General features: G+C 42.7%; 1 protein-coding gene across 2 annotated transcripts in view; it reads left to right on the forward strand.

Annotated features, from left to right (window-relative positions):
- LOC137384868 (ankyrin repeat and SOCS box protein 13-like) overlaps window positions 1–22,344 on the forward strand; it is a 35,495-nt gene extending 13,151 nt beyond the window's left edge. Inside the window, exons 2-6 of one of the 2 annotated variants that reach the window (XM_068059479.1) lie at window positions 5,631–5,818; window positions 10,002–10,152; window positions 13,368–13,502; window positions 14,044–14,235; window positions 17,592–22,344. In XM_068059479.1, coding sequence (XP_067915580.1) covers window positions 5,631–5,818; window positions 10,002–10,152; window positions 13,368–13,502; window positions 14,044–14,235; window positions 17,592–17,719 — 794 coding nt within the window. In that variant the 3' untranslated portion in view covers window positions 17,720–22,344. The remainder of the gene's footprint in view (window positions 1–5,630; window positions 5,819–10,001; window positions 10,153–13,367; window positions 13,503–14,043; window positions 14,236–17,591) is intronic. The other variant, XM_068059480.1, reaches the window with a different exon arrangement.
- Window positions 22,345–24,272: the final 1,928 nt, after the last annotated feature.

Below are 24,272 nucleotides of genomic sequence, written 5' to 3' on the forward strand. Positions count from 1 at the left end.
TGTTCTGTGTGATAGTCCTCCTGCTCTAGAAGGTACTGCAATTAATTCAATTTTCTTCACATTTGAATGCTTTACATGTCAGGAGATGGGTGTTCATCAATGCTGAGGTCTCAGAGAAAATTCGGACAGCACTGAGGCATCATATAAGACCATCTGAGACCAAATTTAATTCAGGAGATTTGGTGTATTCTAAAAGAAAGAGTCATAGGGAATGTAAAGGCCCTGGTGAGCTAATGGGTCGTGGTGGTAAGACAGTACTTATCAAACATGGCAATCAAACTATTAAGGTTCATTCCTCATGATGATTTGAAACTAAATACAAAATCCTGGACTCTGAGCAGCTGATAGAAATAAATGAGGCAGGAGGTACTGGAAAGGCTGGCTATGCTTAGGATAGCTTGCATCCCTGGTTGCCAAAGGAAGTGGGGGTGGAGATAGCAAAAGGGCTTGCCGTAATCTTCCAATCTTCCCTAGATATGAGGGAGGTGCCAGTGGTAAATGTGACACCCTTATTCAAGGAAGGATGTAAGGACAGTTAGTTTAACATCTTAGAAAAAAATCTACAGGCACTTGGGGAGATTTGAGTTAATTCAGGATAGCCAGCACAGATTTGTAAAAGACAAAACATGCTTGACTAAGCTAATTGAATTCTTTGATGAAGTAACAGAGAAGCTTGATGAAGGGAATGCGCTCAATGTTGTCTCTATGGACTTTAACAAAGTGTGTGGTAAAGTACCACATAAAAGGCTGGTTAACAAAATTGAGGCTCATGGAATAGGAGGGTCTGTATCCAACTGGATGGAAAATATTGGCTTAAGGACAGAAAACAATGAGTCGTGGTAAATGGTTGTTTTTCAGACTGGAGGATGGTAGACGGTGGTGTTCCCTAAGGGTCAATGCTAGGACCACTGCTTTTTTTGCTATATGTAAATGACTTGGATCTTGGAATACAGAGTAGAATTTCAAAATTAGCCAATGATACCAAACTTGGAGGTGTGGCAAACAAGATGATATAAACCGCCTGCAACAAGACATAGATAGGCTAGCAGAATGGGCAGACAAGTGGCAGATGGAATTTAATACAAGTGTGAGGTGATGCATTTTGGCAGAAGGAATAGGGTGAGGTAATATAGACTTTAATAGCACAGTTCTAAAGAGTGTGCAGCAACAGAGGGACCTGGGGGTGCTTGTGCATTGATCTTTGCACATGGCAGGATATATTGAGAGAGTGGTTAGTAAAGCATTTGAGATCTTGGGCTTCATAAATAGAGGCATAGAGTAAAAAAAAAGCAGGGAAGTTCTGCTGAAGTTTACAAAGCTCTGGCTGGGTTCCAACTGGAGTATTGTGTCCAGTTCTGGTCACCACGCTTTAGGAAGGATGTGAGGGTCCTTGAGAGGTTGTAGAGGAGATTTACCAGAATGGTTCTAGGGGTGGGGGATTTTAGTTACAAGGTTAGGTTGTAGAAGCTGGGGTTGTTCTCCCTGGAGTAAAAGAGATTGAGGGGAGATTTGATAGAGGAATACAAGATTATGACAGGTTTAGAAAAGTTAGACCAGGAAAGACTGTTCCCATTAATTGATTGTACACAGACTAGGGGACACAGATAGAAAGTTTAGGATGAAAGATGTGGGGGGAATGTGAGGAAAAACACTTTTACACAGCAGGTGGTAATGACCTGGAACTCGCTGCCCACGAGGGTGTTGGAAGAGGAGACAATCAATGATTTCAAAAGGATATTGGATAGGCACTTGAAGGAAATAAACTTGCAGTGCTACGGCAATTGAACGGGGAGTGGAACTGACTGTATTGCTCCACAGAGAGCTGGCATGGACTCTGAGCCAAATGGCCTCCTTCTATGCTGTAAGTGACTGACTGTATGACTCTATGACCTTCTACCTTAAATACTCATGTGTTTTGTGATGAAGGTCCCAAGGAACAGAATGTGATAGATCAAGGGCTGGAAAGTGGTAATGTGAGGAGTGGTGAGACACATGACACAGCTACCACATCCACAGGCTAGTTACCCACAGTGGGTACTTGGGTGACATATATTCCAGAGCGGTCTGGTAGAATGTGACAATTATGGGATGTACAGGAAAATCTGCAAGTTTAATTATTGGTTGAATATTCAAGAAGAAGGCCTCAAAACGGAGTCTATGGACTGCTAGAATGGAGTAAGAAAGCACAGTGCAAGCACTGATGGTGGGTCCAGAAGTGACTTGCATCAGAAAACGATCATATATCGACAAAAGACCCTTCGATACTGCAGGTGGGAGATCTCACAGTAGTCGTTCTGACAGACATAAAAATGCAAGTAGAGGCTGTAGCTTGAATAAATTAGATATTGAAATGACGACAGAGCAGTCTTGGAACAGAACTAGAAGCAGAAGTTCTCATGATCTTAAAGTTTTGGTGGCTGCCAGTAAACTTGAGGATAAACTAAAGAGAGGCAAAACAAGGAAATTGGATTCTTGGAGAGAGTTGAAGTTTATTCTGAAGTACCAGATAAGGGGCAACCAGCCTTGTCATTATAGATGAATTTGTTTTGAAGACGTCCTTGCAAATGGTACTTATAAGTCTAAAGCGAGATTAGTTGCGAAGGGTTTTGAAGAATGATTGAGTGATACAGATGTTAGGGTAGATTCTCCCAGAGCTGGAAAAATAATCTTGAAAATCTGTTTAGCTCTTTTGGCCACATATTCATGGGAATGTCGATCAATCGACTTAAAAGCCACATTTCTGCAAGGTGATACTTTTCCAAGAGAAGTGTTTCTGAAACTGCCAAAGAGGCAGCAGATGCAGAAGGGAAACTACGGAAACTAAACAAATGTGTCTATGGCCTTAATGATGCTTCCAGTGTGTGGTATTTTTTGGTGAGATCTCTTTTGCTGAAAACAGCTTATGTTCAACTAAAAACAGATCCTGTAGTGTTTTATTGGTATCATAAAGGAAAGCTTTCAGGCAACTTCGTGATGTATGTTGATGATTTATTCTGGTGTGGTACTATGGAAGATGAGAAATGTGTTATTAATAAAGGTTAGAATAGAATTTAAAATTGGGGCTTTTAAATATATAGGTTTAGATATTAAGTCTGGAATAACTTGAAGTCAACAATCCTATTTAAAGAGTGATACTCCCATCCTGGTTAATCATACTAGGTCCTCACAGAAAGATGGTGTTATATCTAAAGAAGATGCAGAGCAATTGCAAAACTTGATTGATCAGTTGAACAGGTTGGGCACGCAGACTAGACAAGATACGAGTTTTGATGTTTCATCATAGTTAACTCCAAGACACAGTAAAGTTGAGAATGTTTTAAGGGCAAATAAGACATTAAAAATTAAATCTAGGGAAATGCATACTTAAGTTCCCATCCTTAGGTGACCCAAAGAATATGAAACTAGTCATTTTTGGTGATGCTTCACATGCTAATCTTCCTCATGGGTATTTTAGTGCAGCTGTTTTCATAATATTTCTTATGGGTGAGATTGGGAAATGTCCTTTGGAAAGCTGAGAAAATAAAAATGGTTGTTTAAAAGTACTTTGGCTACTGAAACACTGCCTCTTGCAGAGGCAGTTGTTATGCAATTCTATTTGCCAAAAAATGTAAGTGACATTCTGTACAAGGGGCATATTGAAGATAGTATACCCACTGAATGTTATGTAGATAATCATTCATTTTGGATAATGTTCTTTTTCTTTCTTTTGGGCCTCCTTATCTCGAGAGACAATGGATATGCACCTGGAGGTGGTCAGTGGTTTGTGAAGCAGCGCCTGGAGTGGCTATAAAGGCCAATTCTGGAGTGACAGGCTCTTCCACAGGTGCTGCAGAGAAATTTGTTTGTTGGGGCTGTTGCACAGTTGGCTCTCCCCTTGCGCCTCTGTCTTTTTTCCTGCCAGCTACTAAGTCTCTTCGACTCGCCACAATTTAGCCCTGTCTTTATGGCTGCCCGCCAGCTCTGGCGAATGCTGGCAACTGACTCCCACGACTTGTGATCAATGTCACACGATTTCATGTCGCGTTTGCAGACGTCTTTATAGCGGAGACATGGACGGCCGGTGGGTCTGATACCAGTGGCGAGCTCGCTGTACAATGTGTCTTTGGGGATCCTGCCATCTTCCATGCGGCTCACATGGCCAAGCCATCTCAAGCGCCGCTGGCTCAGTAGTGTGTATAAGCTGGGGGTGTTGGCCGCTTCAAGGACTTCTGTGTTGGAGATATGGTCCTGCCACCTGATGCCAAGTATTCTCCGAAGGCAGCGAAGATGGAATGAATTGAGACGTCGCTCTTGGCTGGCATACGTTGTCCAGGCCTCGCTGCCATAGAGCAAGGTACTGAGGACACAGGCCTGATACACTCGGACTTTTGTGTTCCGTGTCAGTGCGCCATTTTCCCACACTCTCTTGGCCAGTCTGGACATAGCAGTGGAAGCCTTACCCATGCGCTTGTTGATTTCTGCATCTAGAGACAGGTTACTGGTGATAGTTGAGCCTAGGTCGGTGAACTCTTGAACCACTTCCAGAGTGTGGTTGCCAATATTGATGGATGGAGCATTTCTGACGTCCTGCCCCATGATGTTCATTTTCTTGAGGCTGATGGTTAGGCCAAATTCATTGCAGGCAGATGCAAACCTGTCGATGAGACTCTGCAGGCACTCTTCAGTGTGAGATGTTAAAGCAGCATCGTCAGCAAAGAGGAGATAATGTATACTGCATGAAAAGTGAGAGTGAGAAATGTTGTGGATTGACCTTGCTGGCTTGAAACAAATGCTGGAAAGAAAGGATATCTCTAAAATTAAATGGATGGATGCAAATCATCCACTGTTTTACAAAAAGAAATGCATGTACAAAGAAATTGTTAGGGGGCCCTAGAGGAGGGGCATCTCGCAATGTAATGCTTTATACGGGCGACGCAGTGGTTAGCACCGCAGCATCACAGCTCCAGCGACCCGGGTTCAATTCTGGGTACTGCCTGTGCGGAGTTTGCAAGTTCTCCCTGTGTCTGCATGGGTTTTCGCCGGGTGCTCCGGTTTCCTCCCACCACCAAAGACTTGCAGGTTGATAGGTAAATTGGCCATTATAAATTGCCCCTAGTATAGGTAGGTGGTAGGGGAATATAGTGACAGGTGGGGATGTGGTAGAATATGGGATTAGTGTAGGATTAGTATAAATGGGTGGTTGGTGGTCGGCACAGACTCAGTGGGTCAAAGGGCCTGTTTCAGTGCTGTATCTCCAAATAAAATTTTAAAAAACTAAAATACAGAATATGGAGATTTTTGATTTAATTTGTTTTGAAATTTTGGTTGTACGTATAAACTCAAATTTTTATTTGAAGAGAAGGGAATCTGTTAATTGTATATTAATGGTGTTTAATTGCATGCGGGTTGTGGGCTTTAGCTGGGGATTCACTTGTGTCCCTATAAATAGAAACAGACAGAATCTTGTTAGGTTAGGAGATGTATGCTTGTAATGCGTAACTCTGTAAATATTGCTTATAAAAGTGTGTAAACATTGGTTGCAGTTTTATCCATCACCAACTGGCTTTCTGGAATATAACAGCTATGTTACAACAAAACTTTTATTTTTTTATTAAAAAGTGACTTTATTTCACGTTTATTTTCTTTTTTAGGTTTTTGGGCTGACCACACACCTGTGCATGAAGCAGTTAAAGAAGGCCAAATCTTTAAGCTGAAGCAACTGATTGAAAATGGAGCTTGCGTGAATTTAGTTACCGTTGACTCTATAACCCCATTGCATGAGGCGAGTCTGCGGGGACAAATCCAATGCGTACAGATGCTGCTTGCTGCAGGAGCGCAGGTATAATCTGGGCTCTCGTTTGTTAAATGTCGTTGTGTATTGTTTGTTATTCCTCAATAAATATATAGGGTGTTTTTTGAGAAACCCCGAGTGAAAGGAACCATGGCTTGTAGTGCAGACCATCACCAAGGGTTGGAAAGAAAGCCAGGTTAATCAAGTGTTGTAGTTAAGTGAGTTTTGATCACTTGTCGCTTGTAAGGGGAAGGGAAAGCTCAGGTAGGACAAGAGTTCCATAGTTTGGAGTGCATAGAAAAGAGTAAGATTGGAGAAGTGTGTAATCTCGATTTCAACATAGTGAGGATGTAGGAAGAAACCAGAGTGCGTAGGATGTAGTTTGGTGCACAAGAGGAACATGAGACCACTGCTCAGATGAGTATGAGTCTGAAATGTATTGATAAACAGAGAAGAGAAAGGTTGTGAGAGAAACATCTTCTATCAGATGATGTGTTATTTTGCACTTTTTTGCACAAAAAAATTGCTAGAAGAATTAGGAGCAATAGTCAAGACCAGAAAGAGTTTTGGTGTACCACAGTAAATCCAGGTTGTATCAAAAAGTTTTTTAAAAATGATATAGCTTCACCCAAGGTCAGAGACATCTGGTAAAGCCTAAATCAATACCGGCTGTGTACCACGATTCTAGCCAGCTTCACTCAATACAAATTCCATCAGTCTTTTCCAAATTAACATTGAGCAGCTTCAGCAAGTTGAACAATGACTGCGACATTACACCAGCCACAAACCTCAAACCCTGGCATGAGTCAACAACCTCACAAGGATGGTGCAGGCGGTAGAGGGGGGAAAATATGTCTTGGTGAGGAAAGAGCTCTATGCATCAATCACTATACATTTAGAGAAATTGGCTGCTGAATCATGGCGTATAAAATCTTATTCATGTTTGGTGCCTATTCAGAGCCTTTGTGCCAGCTGTTGGATTACATATTAATGAGGATAGATAGAGCCACGATTGTGAACAAGATCTTTCGCCTGAACCTGTTTATACATTGGGTTCCGCCCAGCCTTAATCTGAACTGAGATCTGGCATGTACCATGTGAAATATGTTTCGTGTGTACTGCGTCCAGAGTGGATGTCTCTTGTTTGGCAACTGTTGTGAAATTGTGAATTAATGTGTTCTGTGACCCAGAACATTTTCAGAGTGATAGTAAAACTAGCTGTACTTCTTGTACTGGTCGAGCAGGAGGTGAAGTTTTGTAATAAAGAACAAAAGTTCTTCTTCCATTCTCTTGTGAATCTCCTGGTCAGCAGCAAGGCACAGTGTTTGGTTCAGTATGTGTTATACGTAGAAATTATGAGAGATAAGACATGACAAAAAAACTTGGGATATGGAAAGTATTTAATGAGAGATACATAGAACTAGGGCTGAAGTTTTTTTTGTTTGGTTTGTAGGAAACTTCAGCTAATCAGAAAATTATGCTTAGATACCCTTAAGATGTTACCCAAGCCCCATGCAAGGCTTCTGATTGGTCGCCGTGCCATTTAGGCCCTACATTGTGGAATTACTTCCTTAACACCCTCCTTCAGATATTGTCCGATAATTCATTGCTATGGAGCCATTCACAGAAACTCTGAAAACCTCCTGAATTCCCATACAGCCAGTCTGCCCCTGGGGGAGCAGCCACACTGGAGCATCTGGTACTCCCCATTAGTTTGACTTTTAAATGAAGGGCCCAGATTTTGCTGGAGCAGGTTGCCTTGCAGCCCTGTTGCTTGGAATTGTTCATGCATGTTTAGGCTTTTTCTGCCCACAAAGTTATTGGACGTATTAGCTGATAGGAACACAGGAACAGGAGTAGGTCATTTAGTTCCTCCAGCCTATTCCGCCATTCAATGAGATCATGGCTGATCTGTGACCTAACTCCATATAGCAGCATAGAAGGGGGCAACAGTACATCTGGGACCGTGATGAACAACAGGACAAATAGTGTATCTTCTTAACCAATTAAAGGATTGAGAAATAAACAGAGGAATTTCAGAGAAGGAGGGTGTACTGCAATGGGTGAACTCAACGACAAATTGGATACAGATAGAGAAATAGAGAGGGATAGATTAGATTGAGAGAGAGAAAAAAGTGACAGGAAGAAACTCCCAAAACAATTCACAGCCTGAAGGAATGAGACATCACAGTTTTAATGGTTCACTGTCTGGGCACGAGAGGTTGATTGGCACTTAATAACAATAATTGCATTATTAAATAGGTACTTATGCAGTTAATTACTCGACCTAGCTTTCTGTTGCGTGTTTAATGGGCAATTAATGTGCACGTTCAGCAACTTCATGGAAATCACAGGAAGGTTTAAGCGTGAGGTGACATTTTTATGAAGCTAAGGGCAGACTGGCACAGCAACTTCTGTCAGTTCACAATTCATAAGGTATCTCTTCCAGGCTGTTTTGCACATTAATAATGGCAAGCGTCATTCAAACACCATTATTTTTCTAGCAAGGTATGGGCCATTAGGTACATCTCACTCTTAAAGACCCACTTGATGTGAAAATTTTTAATTCAATGTTAGCCAATAATTCAAATTAAGAGGTACAAATTAAGTAATGGAATTAATGCCACCATGCTTCTCATTCCTGCCCTTCCTCAATTTTATTACAGCTACTTCAAATTAAGAGTAGATTATAATGACCTAAATTTATAACTCCAGTATGCTCACTGGCCCTGAAAGCAATGCTTCATGCAGATTCTCACAGCTACAAGGGGTGAATTTGCATTGTAGGTTGAAGGTCTTCTTTCAGTGTTGACTTGGTTGTCTTTACATGTTCCTCTGTTGTTTGATTGACATGGTAATCGGAGGAAGCTTTTTTTGGTTTCAGACTTTGTGACCTATGACCTTATTACGTAGTAAATGTTTTGCTGTATGCCATCAAACAGCTTTACTGCGGAGTTATTCCGAGTGATGCAATCCTCAGTTGTTTTTCACTCGCTCAAGCTGCTGAAAGTATCATGTTACTTCAGGGAACACTCGTGGAAGCTGTACTGAGTAAGGAAAAGTGCTCGAGCAAAGTACAGGCATCTGGCAGTTGCTGCTCAGCACATGTTTATCTGATAAACGGATGAAACAATGTAGTGGAATATTGAAGCTTATTGATAAACTGCATTAATGATGCACAACTGTTTCATGCTATTGATTCCCTCCAGCACCAATGAATCTGGTCTTGCCATCTTGGGCAAGCGTCAATATATTGCATTTATATAGTGCTTTTCATGATCTTTGGATACCCCAAAGTACTTTTTGAAGTGTAGTCGCTGTTATAATGTAGGAAACGCAGCAACCAATGAGCACACAAACAGCAATGTGAAAACGACCAAATAATCTGCTTGTGATATTGGTTGAGGGATAAATATTGGCCAGGACACCTGGGAGAATGCCCTTGCTGCTCTTTGAATAGTGCCATGGGATTTTGGGACCTCAATTTAATGTTTCATCTGAAAGATGGCACCTCTGACAGTGCAGCACTCCCTCAGCACATTATTTTCTGTTTCCATGCAGTGCACATGTAACTACAGATGTGTCCAGTGAGTTACATTACTTGACTGTGATCTGTGGCAGATAATCCTTATCCTTTTCCTAACAGATTGGTGAAAGCCAGAGACAGGAATATGCCTGACAATTAACTTCATTTATTATCCTTTCAAAGCATTACACACAGAGCAGTACATGCAGTCCCACATCTAGAAAACGCGTGTGAAAGATCTCCCCGGGAATCGTGAACAAGTACCTGTCCAGGCCGTTCATGGTATCTCTCCTTCAAGGTAGCTAAAGTTCCTGAGTTTTACGTTGTATCCCTCTTTTTTGTATCATTTTAAAGATAAGCATACGATGTCTAAATTCTTGCAGAATTTAACTTTGGCCATCTTATGGCCCTCAGATCATCAAACAAATTGCTGAACACTCTCACAACCAAAGGGGGCCTTATTCTTTTTAGTATCCTGTTCAATTGTCTAAAGTTTCATCCGTCTCTGCCTCCAGTGTTATCTCAGCAACCTTTTGCTTTTCCTGAGTTATAACTTTGTTCAGGACTGTCATTGTGGTCAAACGATTAGCTCTGCAAACCTACAGTTTGTGGCTTAACCACAATTGCTATATTAGCTGCTCTGTCTCTGTTCTGTATTAAAGCAGCAATGTGAAAATATATCTATACTCCTACAATCTGCCTCAGGTTGATGCTAGCAACATTGATGGGAGTACTCCGCTTTGTGATGCATGTGCTGCTGGCAGCATTGAATGTGTCAAGTTACTGTTAAACTACGGAGCGAAGGTGAACCCACTGCTCTTCGCAGCATCACCATTGCATGAGGCCTGCATGATCGGTAAGTTACAAGTACCATATACTGTTGTCTTTATCAGTAATTAAAATGTATATCATGTAACTGAGATAAATGGGACACTTCACTTACCCGCCTCTCAATACCAAGCAATAACAATTTGCATTTATTAGTAAAACATCTCAAGACGCTTCACAGGAATGTTGTCGAACAACATTTGACGCAGCTACAGAAGGGATATTAGGTGACCAAAAGCTTGGTTAAAGATTTAGATTTTAAGGAGCGTTTTCAAGGAGGATGGAGAGGTAGACGCATGGAGGGGGTTAGGGAGGGAATTCCGTAGCTTCAGGCCTTGAGAGCTGAAGGCATGGTCGCAAATGATATAGTAATGAAGATTGGGAATGTGCAAGTTACCAGAATTGGAGTAGCGTAGAGAGCTTGGAGGGTTGTAGGGCTGGAGGTGGTGGTTAATGGAGAGAGAGGGGGGCCAGGCCAGAAACATTGTTTAGAAAACAAGAATGAGAATTCTAAAATGAAGGTGTTTCCAGACCGGGAGCCAGAATAGGTTCTGGCACACCATCACAGAGGTGATGGGCGAGTGGGACTTGATGTAAATGCTATAAATATTTGTTATGGAGGCAGCAGCACAGACAGCCAGTTAAGCATCTTCTGAAGAACGGAGATATAATGACCATTTTGAAAAGATGAGGATACGAGCAGCAGAGTTTTGGATAATAATAGCATGCTTTTATTCATCCCATGATCAAAAAATATTAATGCATAATTCCAAAAAGGGATATGTATGCATTGCAGTCATTGCAGGATACAAATCTATCTGCCACACCAATAAAGTGATTCTTGAAAATTTTAGATAAGTTCAAATGAAAAAATCTTCAAAAATGGATGGAACTTTTCCCTCAAATTTCCTACAAGCTCCAAATATATCATCGTTATTTGTTTTTCCTCCTTCCTGCATCCTTACTATGTTGAAATCAAGATTATTCAGACAATTCCTTACTCTTAACTCTTTCCAGGACTTCAAAAATACAAACTTTGTGCAGCTCTTAATCCTCTACACAGGCTTTTAAAATCCAAGCTTGCTATGACCTAATTACTGCTTCTTTATCTATCTAGTCTTCTCTCCTTTTCAATCTTTGTGCTACACTGTGGGTCTTGAGTCTTTACCCATATTTCTCAATCAGAACAAACTTTAGACTTGACCAAAAATCTATTACATTTTGCCTAGAACTTCAGTGTTTTCATTCACGTACAAAACATCTGACAGAGGCGAGCAGTGAGATCAACTTAAGCTATGTCCCAATTGCACGGCAACAGTCTTCATGTTTTTTGGGATCTGTATGCAGGTGCAAGTGATGCAAGAATTGGCTGAGATCTAACATATTGACTTCCAGTTAGTTGGAACTGATCAAAGTTGCCACTTTCCCAAAAACCCCCAAAGTATTTTTGAAAAATGTTATGATCCAAGCAACTAAAGAAATGGGAATGATTATATAGATTGATGAGTTATCGCATAGATATTTGCAGACGGTGCAGCATTTCTAGCTAAAACAGAAGAGGAGTCAGAAATAAACATTGATGAATTTTAATGAGAAAAGGCAAAACTAAGCTGGAGATCACCTCTCCCTCGAAAGCCTGTCTTATTCAGTCTTAGGTGTATAAAATATCACATGGATTACAAGGATCTAGTATAAGTAACTGAATTAAAATATCTTTAAGTAGAATTGATACCTCAAAGGATTTTGAGACCAGAGTAACAATGGCATTTCTAGTCTTCAATGTTTGGGAAATCTGGAAAGATACAATTGTTGGTCTGAACATCAAATTCTGTTTATTGAGTGGTCTGCTCTCATCTATTGAGGAGCATTCCATGGAATCCTCTGTTCATTACAATGGTATGGTCATGAAAAGAACAGGAACAGCATAGATTGAACTAGGAAAGTTATTGTGAATCATATCGAGTTTAGATGAAAATTCATCGGTGGCAGATGTCTTAAGGTAGTCCAGAATCTGATATCCTCAACACCTATCCATAGATTAATATCAGGAATATGGTGCGGGAGATCTTATCCTGCAAAAGCTGAATTGAATTGTTGGAAAGATTTCAACTCAGTAAGGGAAGGTGTCGCAAACTCTGTAGGTTCATCTTGGTAGGAGCATATTTGGGGTTGGGAAGTGGGGAGGCGGAGGACTAATGCCATGAGTCAATGACCACTTTCTCTGATCCTATCACCTGCCTTTATGACAATATCCTTGTTCAAAGCTATCAATACGACGTGGTCATTCATCTTACTTGACCCGTTCCTACTAAGCTGTAAATCTGGCACTTCCATTACCAGCCTGTACAATGGCAGCTTTTCCCCTCTGATATTTTCTGTCACAGTGAATCTACATTATGGCTTTGAAACTTCTCTGACACTGGAAGGTATCGACAGTACTTGATAATTTCTTATCAAGAAATTTCTTCCTTACACAGGGTTCCGAAGAAGGGTCACTGACCCGAAATGTTAACTCTGCTTCTCTTTCCACAGATGCTGCCAGACCTGCTGAGTATTTCCAGCATGTCTTGTTTTTACTTGATAATTTCTTCCTAGCTAACAAAACCGATTGGTCTCTGCTGATTTTGTTCTGTACCCAATCGTTGGGAATTTTTTTTTTACCCGTTCATGGGATGTGGGCGTCGCTGGCCAGGCCAGCATTTATTGCCCATCCCTAATTGCCCTTGAGAAGGTGGTGGTGAGCTGCCTTCTTGAACCGCTGCAGTCCATGTGGGGTAGGTAGACCCACAGTGCTGTTAGGAAGGGAGTTCCAAGGTTTTGACCCAGCGACAGTGAAGGAACGGTGATATAGTTCCAAGTCAGGATGGTGTGTGACTTGGAGGGGAATTTGCAGGTTCTGGTGGGAAGTTGATGAATGTACCTGAATGTTACTGGGAGAGGCAACACCACAATGCTGTTGCTATCTCCAATGATACCCCATGTTGTGGGTTAGTGACCTCTGAGGTAGGCCATTTTGGGAGTGGGGGAAGCGATTGTTAGAGACTTCCTTACACAGGGTTTAGAGACGATCTCACCCTGAGCTGATCCGTGCATCTCCACCTGATCAGTTGTGTCCAGCAGAGACCAATTATACACCTGTGCTGTCGGCCAAGGAAAGGGTGAGAGATGGGAAAAGCTGAGACAAAAAGATACTGGGGGTTTTGTTTTAATTACGATAATTTCCTCTGCTTTTTTGTGTTTCAGGTAGTGTGGAATGCATGAAACTGCTCATAAATGTAGGTGCAAACCTGGAAGCATATGACTGCCACTTTGGAACCCCTTTACATGTGGCTTGTGCAAGGCCACATGTTGACTGTGCAAAGCTGTTGCTGAATGCAGGTAGAGCAATTTTCTCCAAGCTGTAATGTAGGTGGTTTTTGGTGCCCTATTTGAAATTTAAAGCTTTCTTTGTGAATTCTTATGCCACTTACAATGACACCAGTGCCAGTGAATGGAACACTTTCCGCATCTGTTGTCGGTGTTATGCGCTCCCTGGTCACTTGTAGGGCAGGTTAGGTGCAAAAGGTAAACCTGCCCCGTTCTGTTGCAGCAATTGACCTTAACCACAAACTCTGAAGAGCACACCCTCCCCCCAAAGCACCAGAATGAACCTATCCATTTCTCATGCCTGTCTGCTCAAGATAAAGTTTGTATTGGGTTTTATTATTGTGGAAGACTCTGACGTGCTTTGGGACAGCTGAAGATGTGCAAGGCTCTATGTAAATGCAAGATTGTCAGTTCCGAAGAAGGGTCACTGACCCGAAACGTTAACTCTGCTTCTCTTTCCACAGATGCTGCCAGACCTGCTGAGTGATTCCAGCATTTCTTGTTTTTGTGCAAGATTGTCCTTCTGTTTTTGAGTGTGGTTGGTCTGTTTCAGGTGCAAATGTGAATAATGCTAAACTCCATGAAACTGCGCTTCATCTTGCAGCCAAGGCAAAGAATGTAGATTTGATCAAAATGCTAATCGACTATGGAGCCAACGTTTATGCACAGGACAATCGAGGGAGGATGCCTTTAGACTATACACAATCCGGATCCCCATCCTCCGAGTGCTTGGAATACTACCAGAGTAAGGATGCTTATCGTGAAGTAACTATGTGGCATGGATTTTAAAAAAGTAATGGCGTATGGCTCAATCCATTACCCAGTGTGAACCCAGTCATATCGATCAGGAAGATCCCAAGTTTGATCACCGGTCTATGCATGGTTGCTAATTTGGCCTAGGATGGCAGTACAGATGCTACAGTTGACCTCGGTCCTACTGGATTAGGAAGGGGAGGGGGGGAAATCAGCCAGAATTCCCCCTGCTGATCATTATCCATTGATTCCTGCTGGAAAGCAAGTGAAAGTAGTTATTGGCAGACGTCACAGTCAAACCAAGTTTGCCAACCATCCTGGAGTCTTCCATCCTGTGAGCAGCCCAAGAGAAAAATCATAGGAACAGGAATTGTCCAATCAGTCTCTAGAGCCGATTGTGCCATTCAATGAATCATGGCTGATCAGCACCTCAACTCCATCCATCTCAATCTAACAAATTTCAATTGACTCAACACCCACAGATTTTTGGGGGTGAGAGCTCCTCATTTCCATCACCCTTTACTTCCTGATTCCCCTCCTTTTATTACTTTAAACACTTTGATTAGATCATTCTTCACCCTTCTAAACTCAAGGGAGTAGAAGGCAAGTTTAAACACCCTGTCCTCATAATTTAACTCTAAGCCCTGGTAATGTGGTGACTCTGCACTGTACCTCTGTAGAAATTCATTGCCTTACTACTTGAGCTGTTCTGCTTCTCCCAGTCTGTGAAATGTAAAATCTCTTAATATAATCACATTTTGCTACCTGCTTCTCTGATATGCATATATTATCCCCACAGCATCAGGAGCTCTGGTCTGCCGGCAATACCTACCAGAGACTCCCATCCTTTGCCATTCCTTAACTCTACTCATAAATGTTTCCACAGCTTGATCACCCCTACTGAAATCCCTTTCCTACTGATGAAATAGAGTTTATTGCTACTTCCCCTCCTTTCATAATTTACAAAACATGTGTGTTATTTCTTTGAGCATTTGTAAAATTACTGGAGATGGGAGTGTGGGGGAGGAGGGAGAGGATGCTTGACTGGATGGCATGGTTGGAGATATCCTAATTCCTCCAGGAGTGTGTCCAACTAGAGTTGGCAAGCCTAGGACAAACCACTACATTCACTAGTTAGCACATTATTGAAGATGCTGTGCAATACCTGACCTGGGTGTGCTTTCTCCCAAGTCTAGTTATAATAAAACTATTTGTTTTTAATTGTTTCTAATCACCAACAACTATCTGTAGCTCACCACCAGCTTCTCAAGGGCAATTAGGGATGGGCAATAAATGCTGGCCTGGCCAGTGATGCTCACATCCTATGAACGAATTTTTAAAATGTTGCCTTTTACAGTATTTATACCAAATTCCTCATATCATTTACAATGGCCTTTTATTTACTAATATAAGTCACTACTTCAAAAGCAACACATCGGAAGGAATTTTTATTTTTTGGGAGTTGGGAACAGAAGCATGCAGGTATTCCACACCGTGCGTTCAATATCACTGGCAGCTTTCCTGCCCGGACGTCAGCCTGATTAACTGACAGGCATGGCCTCCAGTGGGGGGGGGGGGGGGAAGGGGGTGACACTGGAGAAGAGGAGCTTGGTGGGGGTCGCGAAGAGGGGAGGGGAAGCAGTCCTGCTCCTCCTGGACCACAAGGAGTGCTCTCCGAAGCTTTCCTCACTTTGCTGCAGGTCAGCCACAGTTAAACATGTAAAGCAGGTTAAATCCGAGGCTTCCAACCTTATTGACCTATTTGAAATGGAGGTGGCTTGGTTGCCTGCCCTTGTTCTGCCAGAGTAAAAGCCAAAAGATGCTGCATTAGAGACAAGTTCCTGACGCACTTCCATTTTTTTTTTTTAAAACTGTATAAGCCTCACCACCCACACCCAATCTCACCCATTTTAAAATTCTCCCCCCCCCCCCCCCCACCATAGTGTGAAATAGTTTGAGACCCTCTGACTCAACCGTGCTTATACAATACATAACTATTCTAATATGTGAATATACTGCCACTGTGTGGTAGTTTGAGGGAATAGGCAGCAGTTATCCCTCATTTTCTTGTACAGCAAGCTAACAGAATACCATTTTGGGGGGAAAGAGTTAACGCTCCACTTTTTAGTTCCGTTTGAGGTCCTTTCAGATTTTACTTGTAAGCAGCTTTTTAAATTCAGGCTTTGGGGACAATAGTTTGGGGAGATGGGTCTGGAATCTGACAGCAGTGAGGGAGAAGGGGTCCCAAACCAAAATGACCTGACTTCCCCTGACCTGTTTCTAATGCTCGTGACGCCATTACTGTCAGCGTAGGTCCTGGCTTTTGAGTGTTTTTAATACAAAATGAACTTTGGATTTTTGTTTGATAAGTGTATCAAGGGATATGTAGCAAAGGCAGGTAAAAGGAGTTGAGGTGCAGCTCAGCCATTGTCTAATTGAATGGCGTAGCAGGCTCAAGGGACTGAATGGCCTCCAGCTGTTCCTATGTCACATGCATACAGTTGGCAAATCTGATATTAAAGCACAGATGATGCTGGAAAACTGGCTATGCTTTGGGTTCCAGGCTGCTGGGTCCTGGAGTACTGCTGGGGGTAGGAGGCAGAGGTGGGGAGTGTCCGAATATGTTGGGAGTGGGAAGGAAGGTGAATCATTGGGTAGAGACAATGTTGAGGTGTGACAGGTAAATATGAGCTGTGAATGGTGCATCGCAAACTCAAGCCCCAGGTCCCCTGCCTCAAGGAGAAGATCTAAAGTCACATCTCTGATGGTAATTAGTAGTCTAATGTGCAGTTTAAAATGTTAAAATATTTTTTGCCATCTTTTATTTTAATGAATTTGCGTGTTAAGTTGTATTTTAACCAGTTGGTAGTTCATGCTGTAATCAAGAATGCCACTTGGTGAAGGATAGTACTGGAGCCAATCTTTACTCAGTCTTAAGTGTTTCTTTATATGTGCTCAAGTGAAATTCCAGTGAATGCCCACAACTTACATACAATTAAACACCATTAAAATACAAATAACAATTCACAAGCTAAGGAGTGGGGGGTAGATATGACTATCAAAAAAATTCAGAGTGCTTTGTGTAATTTGGTTTGCCACCTTTGTTTAAAAAGATTTTTGTTGCATTTCATGATTTGTTGAAAGTGAAATTTGAGCAAATGTGTTGAAGTGGGAGTGAGAAAGTGTAATGCCTATGAGTGACTCAGAGAGTGTGACACACAGTGTGACTTGACAAACAGGGATATATTTTCAAATATTATGGATTTTATATAGGATTTTATATAGGATGGATGAGTGTGTGTGTCCATCTCTTAATTATTGCTCTTAACCAATGTATTTTTACTTTAGGGACGCCGTTGAGTTTGTCACACTACTGCAGAATGACCCTAAGGAAAGCTCTTGGCCCTCGGAGATTGCACACTATCTACCAGTTAAACATTGCCCCAAGACTCATCAGCTATCTCTGCTATGATTGAACCTGGTTTTTAACTCCCAAAATATTAATGGGTACTTTAAAAGAACTGAACGGTATTGAGTAAATGCATGATCAATGATTTTTGTGACCACGTTTAATACATTTCCTCACAGTTGCTGCCAACAGAAGGTAAGAGACTGTAAAGTACCCTGAACTGAGCAATAGCTCCTCCCATCTCCCTCTGCAGCTGCAGTTTGAAATTATCTCCCCGTGAAATAGTTGACTCTCAACTTTGAAGGTCAATTCCACTTCGCGTTGCTGATGTTTTTCTTGATGGCAACAGAAAGCATTTTTAACCCTCTACCCTAATTGATAAATTTAAATCTTACCTGTATAATTAAGACATTTTTAAACTTGGCACCATGGAAGTCTGCAGCTATTACTACAGAGTTTCTGTTGACATTGTGTCCGTTAATGAGTGGGAGACTGAGCTGGACTTACGGCAAACAACATATTTTGCAGCAAGCAAGGCTTATTTACTCGACAAACAACAAAACAAATGAAATCTAGTTATGGAATCTATTTCAAGTAAGTCTGAAGTAAACAGAACGTGTGACTGAAACTACAGCAACTTCTCCCAATACAAGCAGGGGGATTTCTCCAGCAAATGCAGTGAGTGGAGCTCAGCTGCATACCAATTATGGAAATAGAATCAATCCCAGTCAATTGCAATGGTGCAGTCTCCGGGAATAATTGACAGGGGAAATTACCCAATCATCTCCATTCTGCTCGCGAATAGTGATGTCACTATGTGCAACCATTATGATTTAATGAGGGGGAGAGTTCAAAACCTGGAAATTGCATTCTTCAATATTGGATAAATATTTAGCATGCTTGTTACACTTTTGTGTCCACTTACACTTCACACTTTGATTCAATCCTTTGCAATTCTAATCAAGGTGTTTTTATAAAAAAAATTAATCCTCAGGATGTGGGCGTCACTGGCAAGGCCAGCATTTATTGCCCATCCCTAGTTGCCCTTGAGAAGGTGGTGGTGAGCTGCCTTCTTGAACCCTTGCAGTCTGTGTGGTAAAGATACACTCTCCGTGCTGTTAGGTAGTGAGTTCCAGGATTTTGACCCACCAACAATGAAGGAATGGCGATATAGTTCCAGGTGAGGATGAGATATGACTTGGAGGTGGCGATGTTCCCATGCACCTGCTGGTCTTGCCCTTCCAGGTATTGGAGGTTGAGATGCTAACATCTCTGTCAAAATGGAGAAAATTGAAATGCAAATTAGTCACGAGTCACGAGTGATTTCCAAACCCAGGTTCATGCAGTAGATTTCTCAGGGAGTGTTTTTCTGCATCACATTCCCTGCTTGACTATCGATCTATCATATAGTAGTGAATCAACGTTACAAGGCAGTTACGTTACTGAAATATCTGGTGATGGCAAGGACCCTAAGAGAATGGCTCAAGCCGCTCAACCGTGTTATCATTTTAAAAAATTCTTTCATGGGATGTGGGTGTCGCTGGCAAGGCCAGCATTTGTTGCCTGTCCCTAATTGCCCTTGACAACTGAGTGACTTGCTAGACCATTTCAGAGAGCAGTTAAGAGTCAACCACATTGCTGTGGGTCTGGCGTCGCATGTAGGCCAGACCAGGTAAGGACATTAGCGAATCAGATGGGTTTTTACAACGATCGACCCTAGTTTCATGGCACCATTACTGAGACTAGCTTTCAATTCCAGGCTTTTTAAATAAATAATTAATTAATTGAACTTAAATTAATTGAAGTTAAACTCCACCAGCTGTCGTGGTGGGATATGAACCTGTGTCCCCAGGACATTGGTCTGGGCCTCTGGATTACTAGTTCAGTGACATTACCACTACGCCACCATCTCCCCCAGGCCAAATTATGCATAATCTGCTTGGAAAAGTAGCAGAGTTCCAGGTCATAAGGGGCATTCATTCAGTTGAATGCTGGCTGGGCTGGTGATGAAGACCACTAGAGGGATGAGCTGCAACAACCCAAGGTCTTTGTTTTTCCTTTACTTTCCTTTGATGAGTTTGAATTTTGAACTTGGTAGGTGGGGGTGGTGCTGGGGCATTTATTTTTGCTCCTTCTGCTCACTATTTTTGGGGCTTGGGCAAGCAAAGCATGACCACTTATGTCATTCTTGATGTGGCTGCTAGGGAGCATGCAGGAATAGCCCAGTGATATTAATCCCTCTAATTATTCGCTGCTTCCCTCCCCCCAGTACCTTCCCACCAAGACCCAGTTGGGATTAATAACTAAACTGAGTAAAGCCACTATCTCCCCACTCGATGGACCCAACGTCATCCAGCACCTATCTCTTATTTTTAGCGATAAACAGTAACCTAACAACAAATGTTCTACACTAGTCTTAATGGCCACCCACTGACCACAGTGTTTTCCTGACACTTCAAGGCATTCTGATGTCTGCAGATACATAATCGTTGTCTGCAGTGTTTTCCTGTCAGTAAATTACACAAGATTAAGTGGCAGAGTCAGAGTCTGGTCAGACTGCTCCGTTGAGCACTTTTTTGTTTTAATCCTTCCAGCTGCCGGAGGATGGTTTATAATTAATATTGTGAAGGATTCGCCAATTTCTGTGCTTTCGGAATGCAGTTATACTCTCACATTTTGTGTTTGTTGCAAAGTCACTATACAACATCAGTTGTCTAACTCTGGCAGGGAGCACTGTGTGACTCCCCCACCAGCCCCTCCCCCATTCTTTATCGATGGAGGAAGTGTAAGTTTGCAGTCTGCAGTACAATTGGAGTACAGCAAGGTGCCAATCGTTCACTGACTAGTACCACAGTATAACTGCAGCTGTCAGTCATCTATATTCATTTAGTCCTGACTTGCCCAGACTGCATTGGTACAGATGGTAATTTAGAATTGAAAGAGGGTTGAAATCTTCAGAAGAAATTGACATTCATAAAGATTGGAAACTGAGAGAACCTATCCCATCTCCTCCTCTGTATCCTGTGCCCTTTCCCCCCACCCCCCTCCCCCCACCCCCCCCCCCCCCCCCAACCCTCCAGCTTTGCTGGGCACCAGGTGAGGCATACCTGAAGTGCATTGCACCTATAAAGGGAGTGCTGTCCTTGAATCTTTGGTCACTTCATCTTCCTAGGTTGGGGGCATTCCCACCACAGGTCCAGCCCCTGGAAGGGCTCTGACCAGAAATCACGGAGGGGGCGGGGATTGGAGAGAAACAGAAGTGCAACTGCCTCCGCTCCGGGCTGACTTCTGCCCATAGCAGGGGAGGGAAGGCAAAGAGGGAACTCCGAGGGGAAGGAGTTCTAAAACTTTCCCTCAATCTTCAGGCTGATCGGGACCTCTGCAGACCATCCGGTCTACAGGGGCCCTGGCGCAAGCCCTAATACTAGGTTTTTTCGGCTGTTGGAACTTCCCCATGAAGAGGAAAGTGAACTCGAAGGCCAGGTGAACTCCTGACCTTTATATTGAGTCTCCACCCTGTTTGTTTCACCTGGAAACAGAGTGTTGCCCAGATGCAGAAAAGAGGAAAATCTCCCTCTCAAAACATATTTGACGGAGTCTTGAATGAGAAACAAAAACCATCCTTCTATTTGAATGTTAGAATTGCATTTATATAGCGCCTTTCACATCCTCAGGACGCCCCAAAGTGTTTTACAGCCAATGGAGCACTTTTGAAGAGTAGTCACTGTTCTAATGTAGGAAACGTGGCAGCCAATTTACACCCAGCAAACTCCCACAAACAGCAATGTGCTAATAACCAGATCATCTGATTTTGTGATGTTGTTTGAGGGATAAATGTTGGCCCGGACACCAGGGGAAACTCCCCTGCTCCTCTTCGCAATAGTACCATAGGATCATTTATGGCAACTTGAGAAAGCAAATGGGACCTCGGTTTAAGGCTCATCTGAAAGATGGTAACTCCAATAGTGCAGCACTCCCTCAGTACTGCACTGGAGTGTCAGTCTTGATTTTTTTTGTGCTCAAATCTCGGACTTTCTGATTCCCACTCTCTGCCACCCACTGAGCCATGATAACACTTGCTATTGAATCTCATGGGATCCCCAATGGACCAATGAAGAAGAAAGTGAGGTGAAAGGCCAGGAACTGAGATCGATAGAATGAACAGTCTCTTCAATCTTTCCATCAAGTGGTCCTCGTCTCTTAAGTAGACCTCAAAAGAATGGAAAGTGCTGTGTAATCATTTTCTGTTAATATGTTAGTAGGTCTGAGATAGAAGCTCATGATGTTCTCTGCCATTGTCACAGTGATGGACTGTCAACTTTTTAAAAGGCTGCTGTTCCTTGTAATCATCTATAATGAGCACATTTTGGAGATAACTGAGTATTCGCCAGTTATTAGCAGAGTGAGATGAGACGTAACACAGCCATCCTGTCTGAATGATGTAGCTTAACTCCAACCTTCAGCAATCCCCCTCTGCTACGATGACTTATTTCCAGCTGAACAGATATTTTTCAAGAGCAAGAAATTATTATTTGTGTCTTTAAAAATAAGTAAAATTGTTAATGCAAATTCTAAGCGTGGGAATAAAGTTTTTGAATCCTTACATTCATTCCATGCAGAAAAGGACTTTTTTTCCCTCTGTGAAATATGTAGATATCTTGTTGCTTGAGAAGTTTGGCCACTGCTATGACATCACCATTAAAATGCTTGTCTACAATGGATTGAATTGTACAAGTGTACAGTTTCTGTGTCCTGCCTCTTTAGCAGCCCACGTTTACTTGAAGCTGTTGTAAGTGGAATGCAGCCAGTTAATGATGTGGGATGTGAGTGTAGAATCTCTCAGCACAGAAGGCAGCCATTCGGCCCATCATGCCTGGATTAGCCCTTTGTAAAAACTATTCCAGTTAGTCGCACTCTCATCTCTTTATAACCCTGCAAATATTTCCTGTTAGATTTTCATCCTGCATTTTTCACTCACCTGTCTTTAGTTTTGAGAGGGGAAAATTTCACAATGAGGATGCAGGAAGGCATAGCGATTGCATACAAATTTAATACAGCATCGTACCCACAGCAGGGAAATCTGGAGGGTGTGCAGCCTCCGCCTTTCTTGATAGTGACAGGAGCAACAGCAGGCGTGCCTAAAAAGGTGTTGACCTGGTGAAGCTACAACACAGGGCTACATGCATGCTAGACAGCAGAAGCAGCATGCAATAGGGGGGAGGTGGTGGTGTTGTCACTGGACTAGTAACCCAGAGACCCAGCGTATTGCTCTGGAGACATGGGTTCGAATCCCACCACGGTGGAATTGAGTTCAATTAATAAATCTGGAATTTAAAAAAAAAATAGTCTAATGATGCCCATGAAACTGGTGTCAATTGTCATAAAATTCCCATCTGCCTACATGTGAGTCCAGACCCACAACAACTCTTAACTGCCCTCTGAAATGGCCTAGTAAGCCACTCGGTTGTATCTCAAAGTCGATAAGGAATGAAACCAGACAGACAGACCACCTGGCATCGACCTAACCAGCAGAAAGGACAACAGCAAACCCAGTCCTGTCGATCCTGCAAAGTCCTCCTTGCTAACATCTGGGGGCTTGTGCCAAAGTTGGGAGAGCTGTCCCACAGACTAGTCAAGCAACAGCCTGACATAGTCATACTCACAGAATCATACCTGAACAGACAATGTCCCAGAGACTGCCATCACCATCCCCGGGTATGTCCTGTCACACCATCAGGATGGTGGCAGCACAGTGGTATACAGTCAGGAGGGAGTTGTCATGGGAGTCCTCAACTTCAACTCCAGACCCCATGAAGTCTCATGGCTTCGGGTCAAACATGGAAGGAAACCTCCTGCTGATTACCACCTACCGCAACCACCCCACCCCCCCCCCCCCCACCCCGCCATCAGCTGATGACTCAGTACTCCTGTATGTTGAACACCAATTAGAAGAAGCACTGAGGGTAGGAAGGGCACAGAATGTGCTCTGGGTGGGGGAACTTCAATGTCCATCACCAAGACTGGCTCGGTAGCACCACTACTGACTGAACTGGCTGAATCCTAAAGGACATGGCTTCTAGAGTGAGCCTGGGGCAGGTGGTGAGGGAACCAACGAGAGGGAAAAACATATTTGGCCTTATCCTCGCCAATCTGCCTGCCGCAGATGCATCTGTCCATGACTGTATTGGTAGGAGTGACCACCACACAGTCCTTGTGGAGACAAAGTCCCATCTTCACATTGAGGATAGCCTCCTTCGTGTTGTGTGGCACTACCACCATGCTAAATGGGATAGATTTCGAATAGATCTAGCAATGCAAAACTGGGCATCCATGAGGCGCTGTGGGCCATCAGTAGCAGCAGAATTGTACTCAATCATAATCTGCAACCTCATGGCCTGGCATATCCCCCACTCTACCATTACCATCAAGCCAGGGATCAACCCTGGTTCAATGAAGAGTACAGGAGGGCATGTCAAGAGCAGCACCAGGCATACCTAAAAATGAGGTGTCAACCTGGTGAAGCTACAACCCAGAACTACTTGCGCGCCAAGCAGTATGTGATAGACATAGCTAAGCGACCCCATAACTAACATTTGTCAGTTCTGAAGAAGGATCACTGA

Source organism: Heterodontus francisci, chromosome 27 (assembly GCF_036365525.1).
Source record: "Heterodontus francisci isolate sHetFra1 chromosome 27, sHetFra1.hap1, whole genome shotgun sequence".
In the NCBI taxonomy this organism is placed as follows: domain Eukaryota; kingdom Metazoa; phylum Chordata; class Chondrichthyes; order Heterodontiformes; family Heterodontidae; genus Heterodontus; species Heterodontus francisci.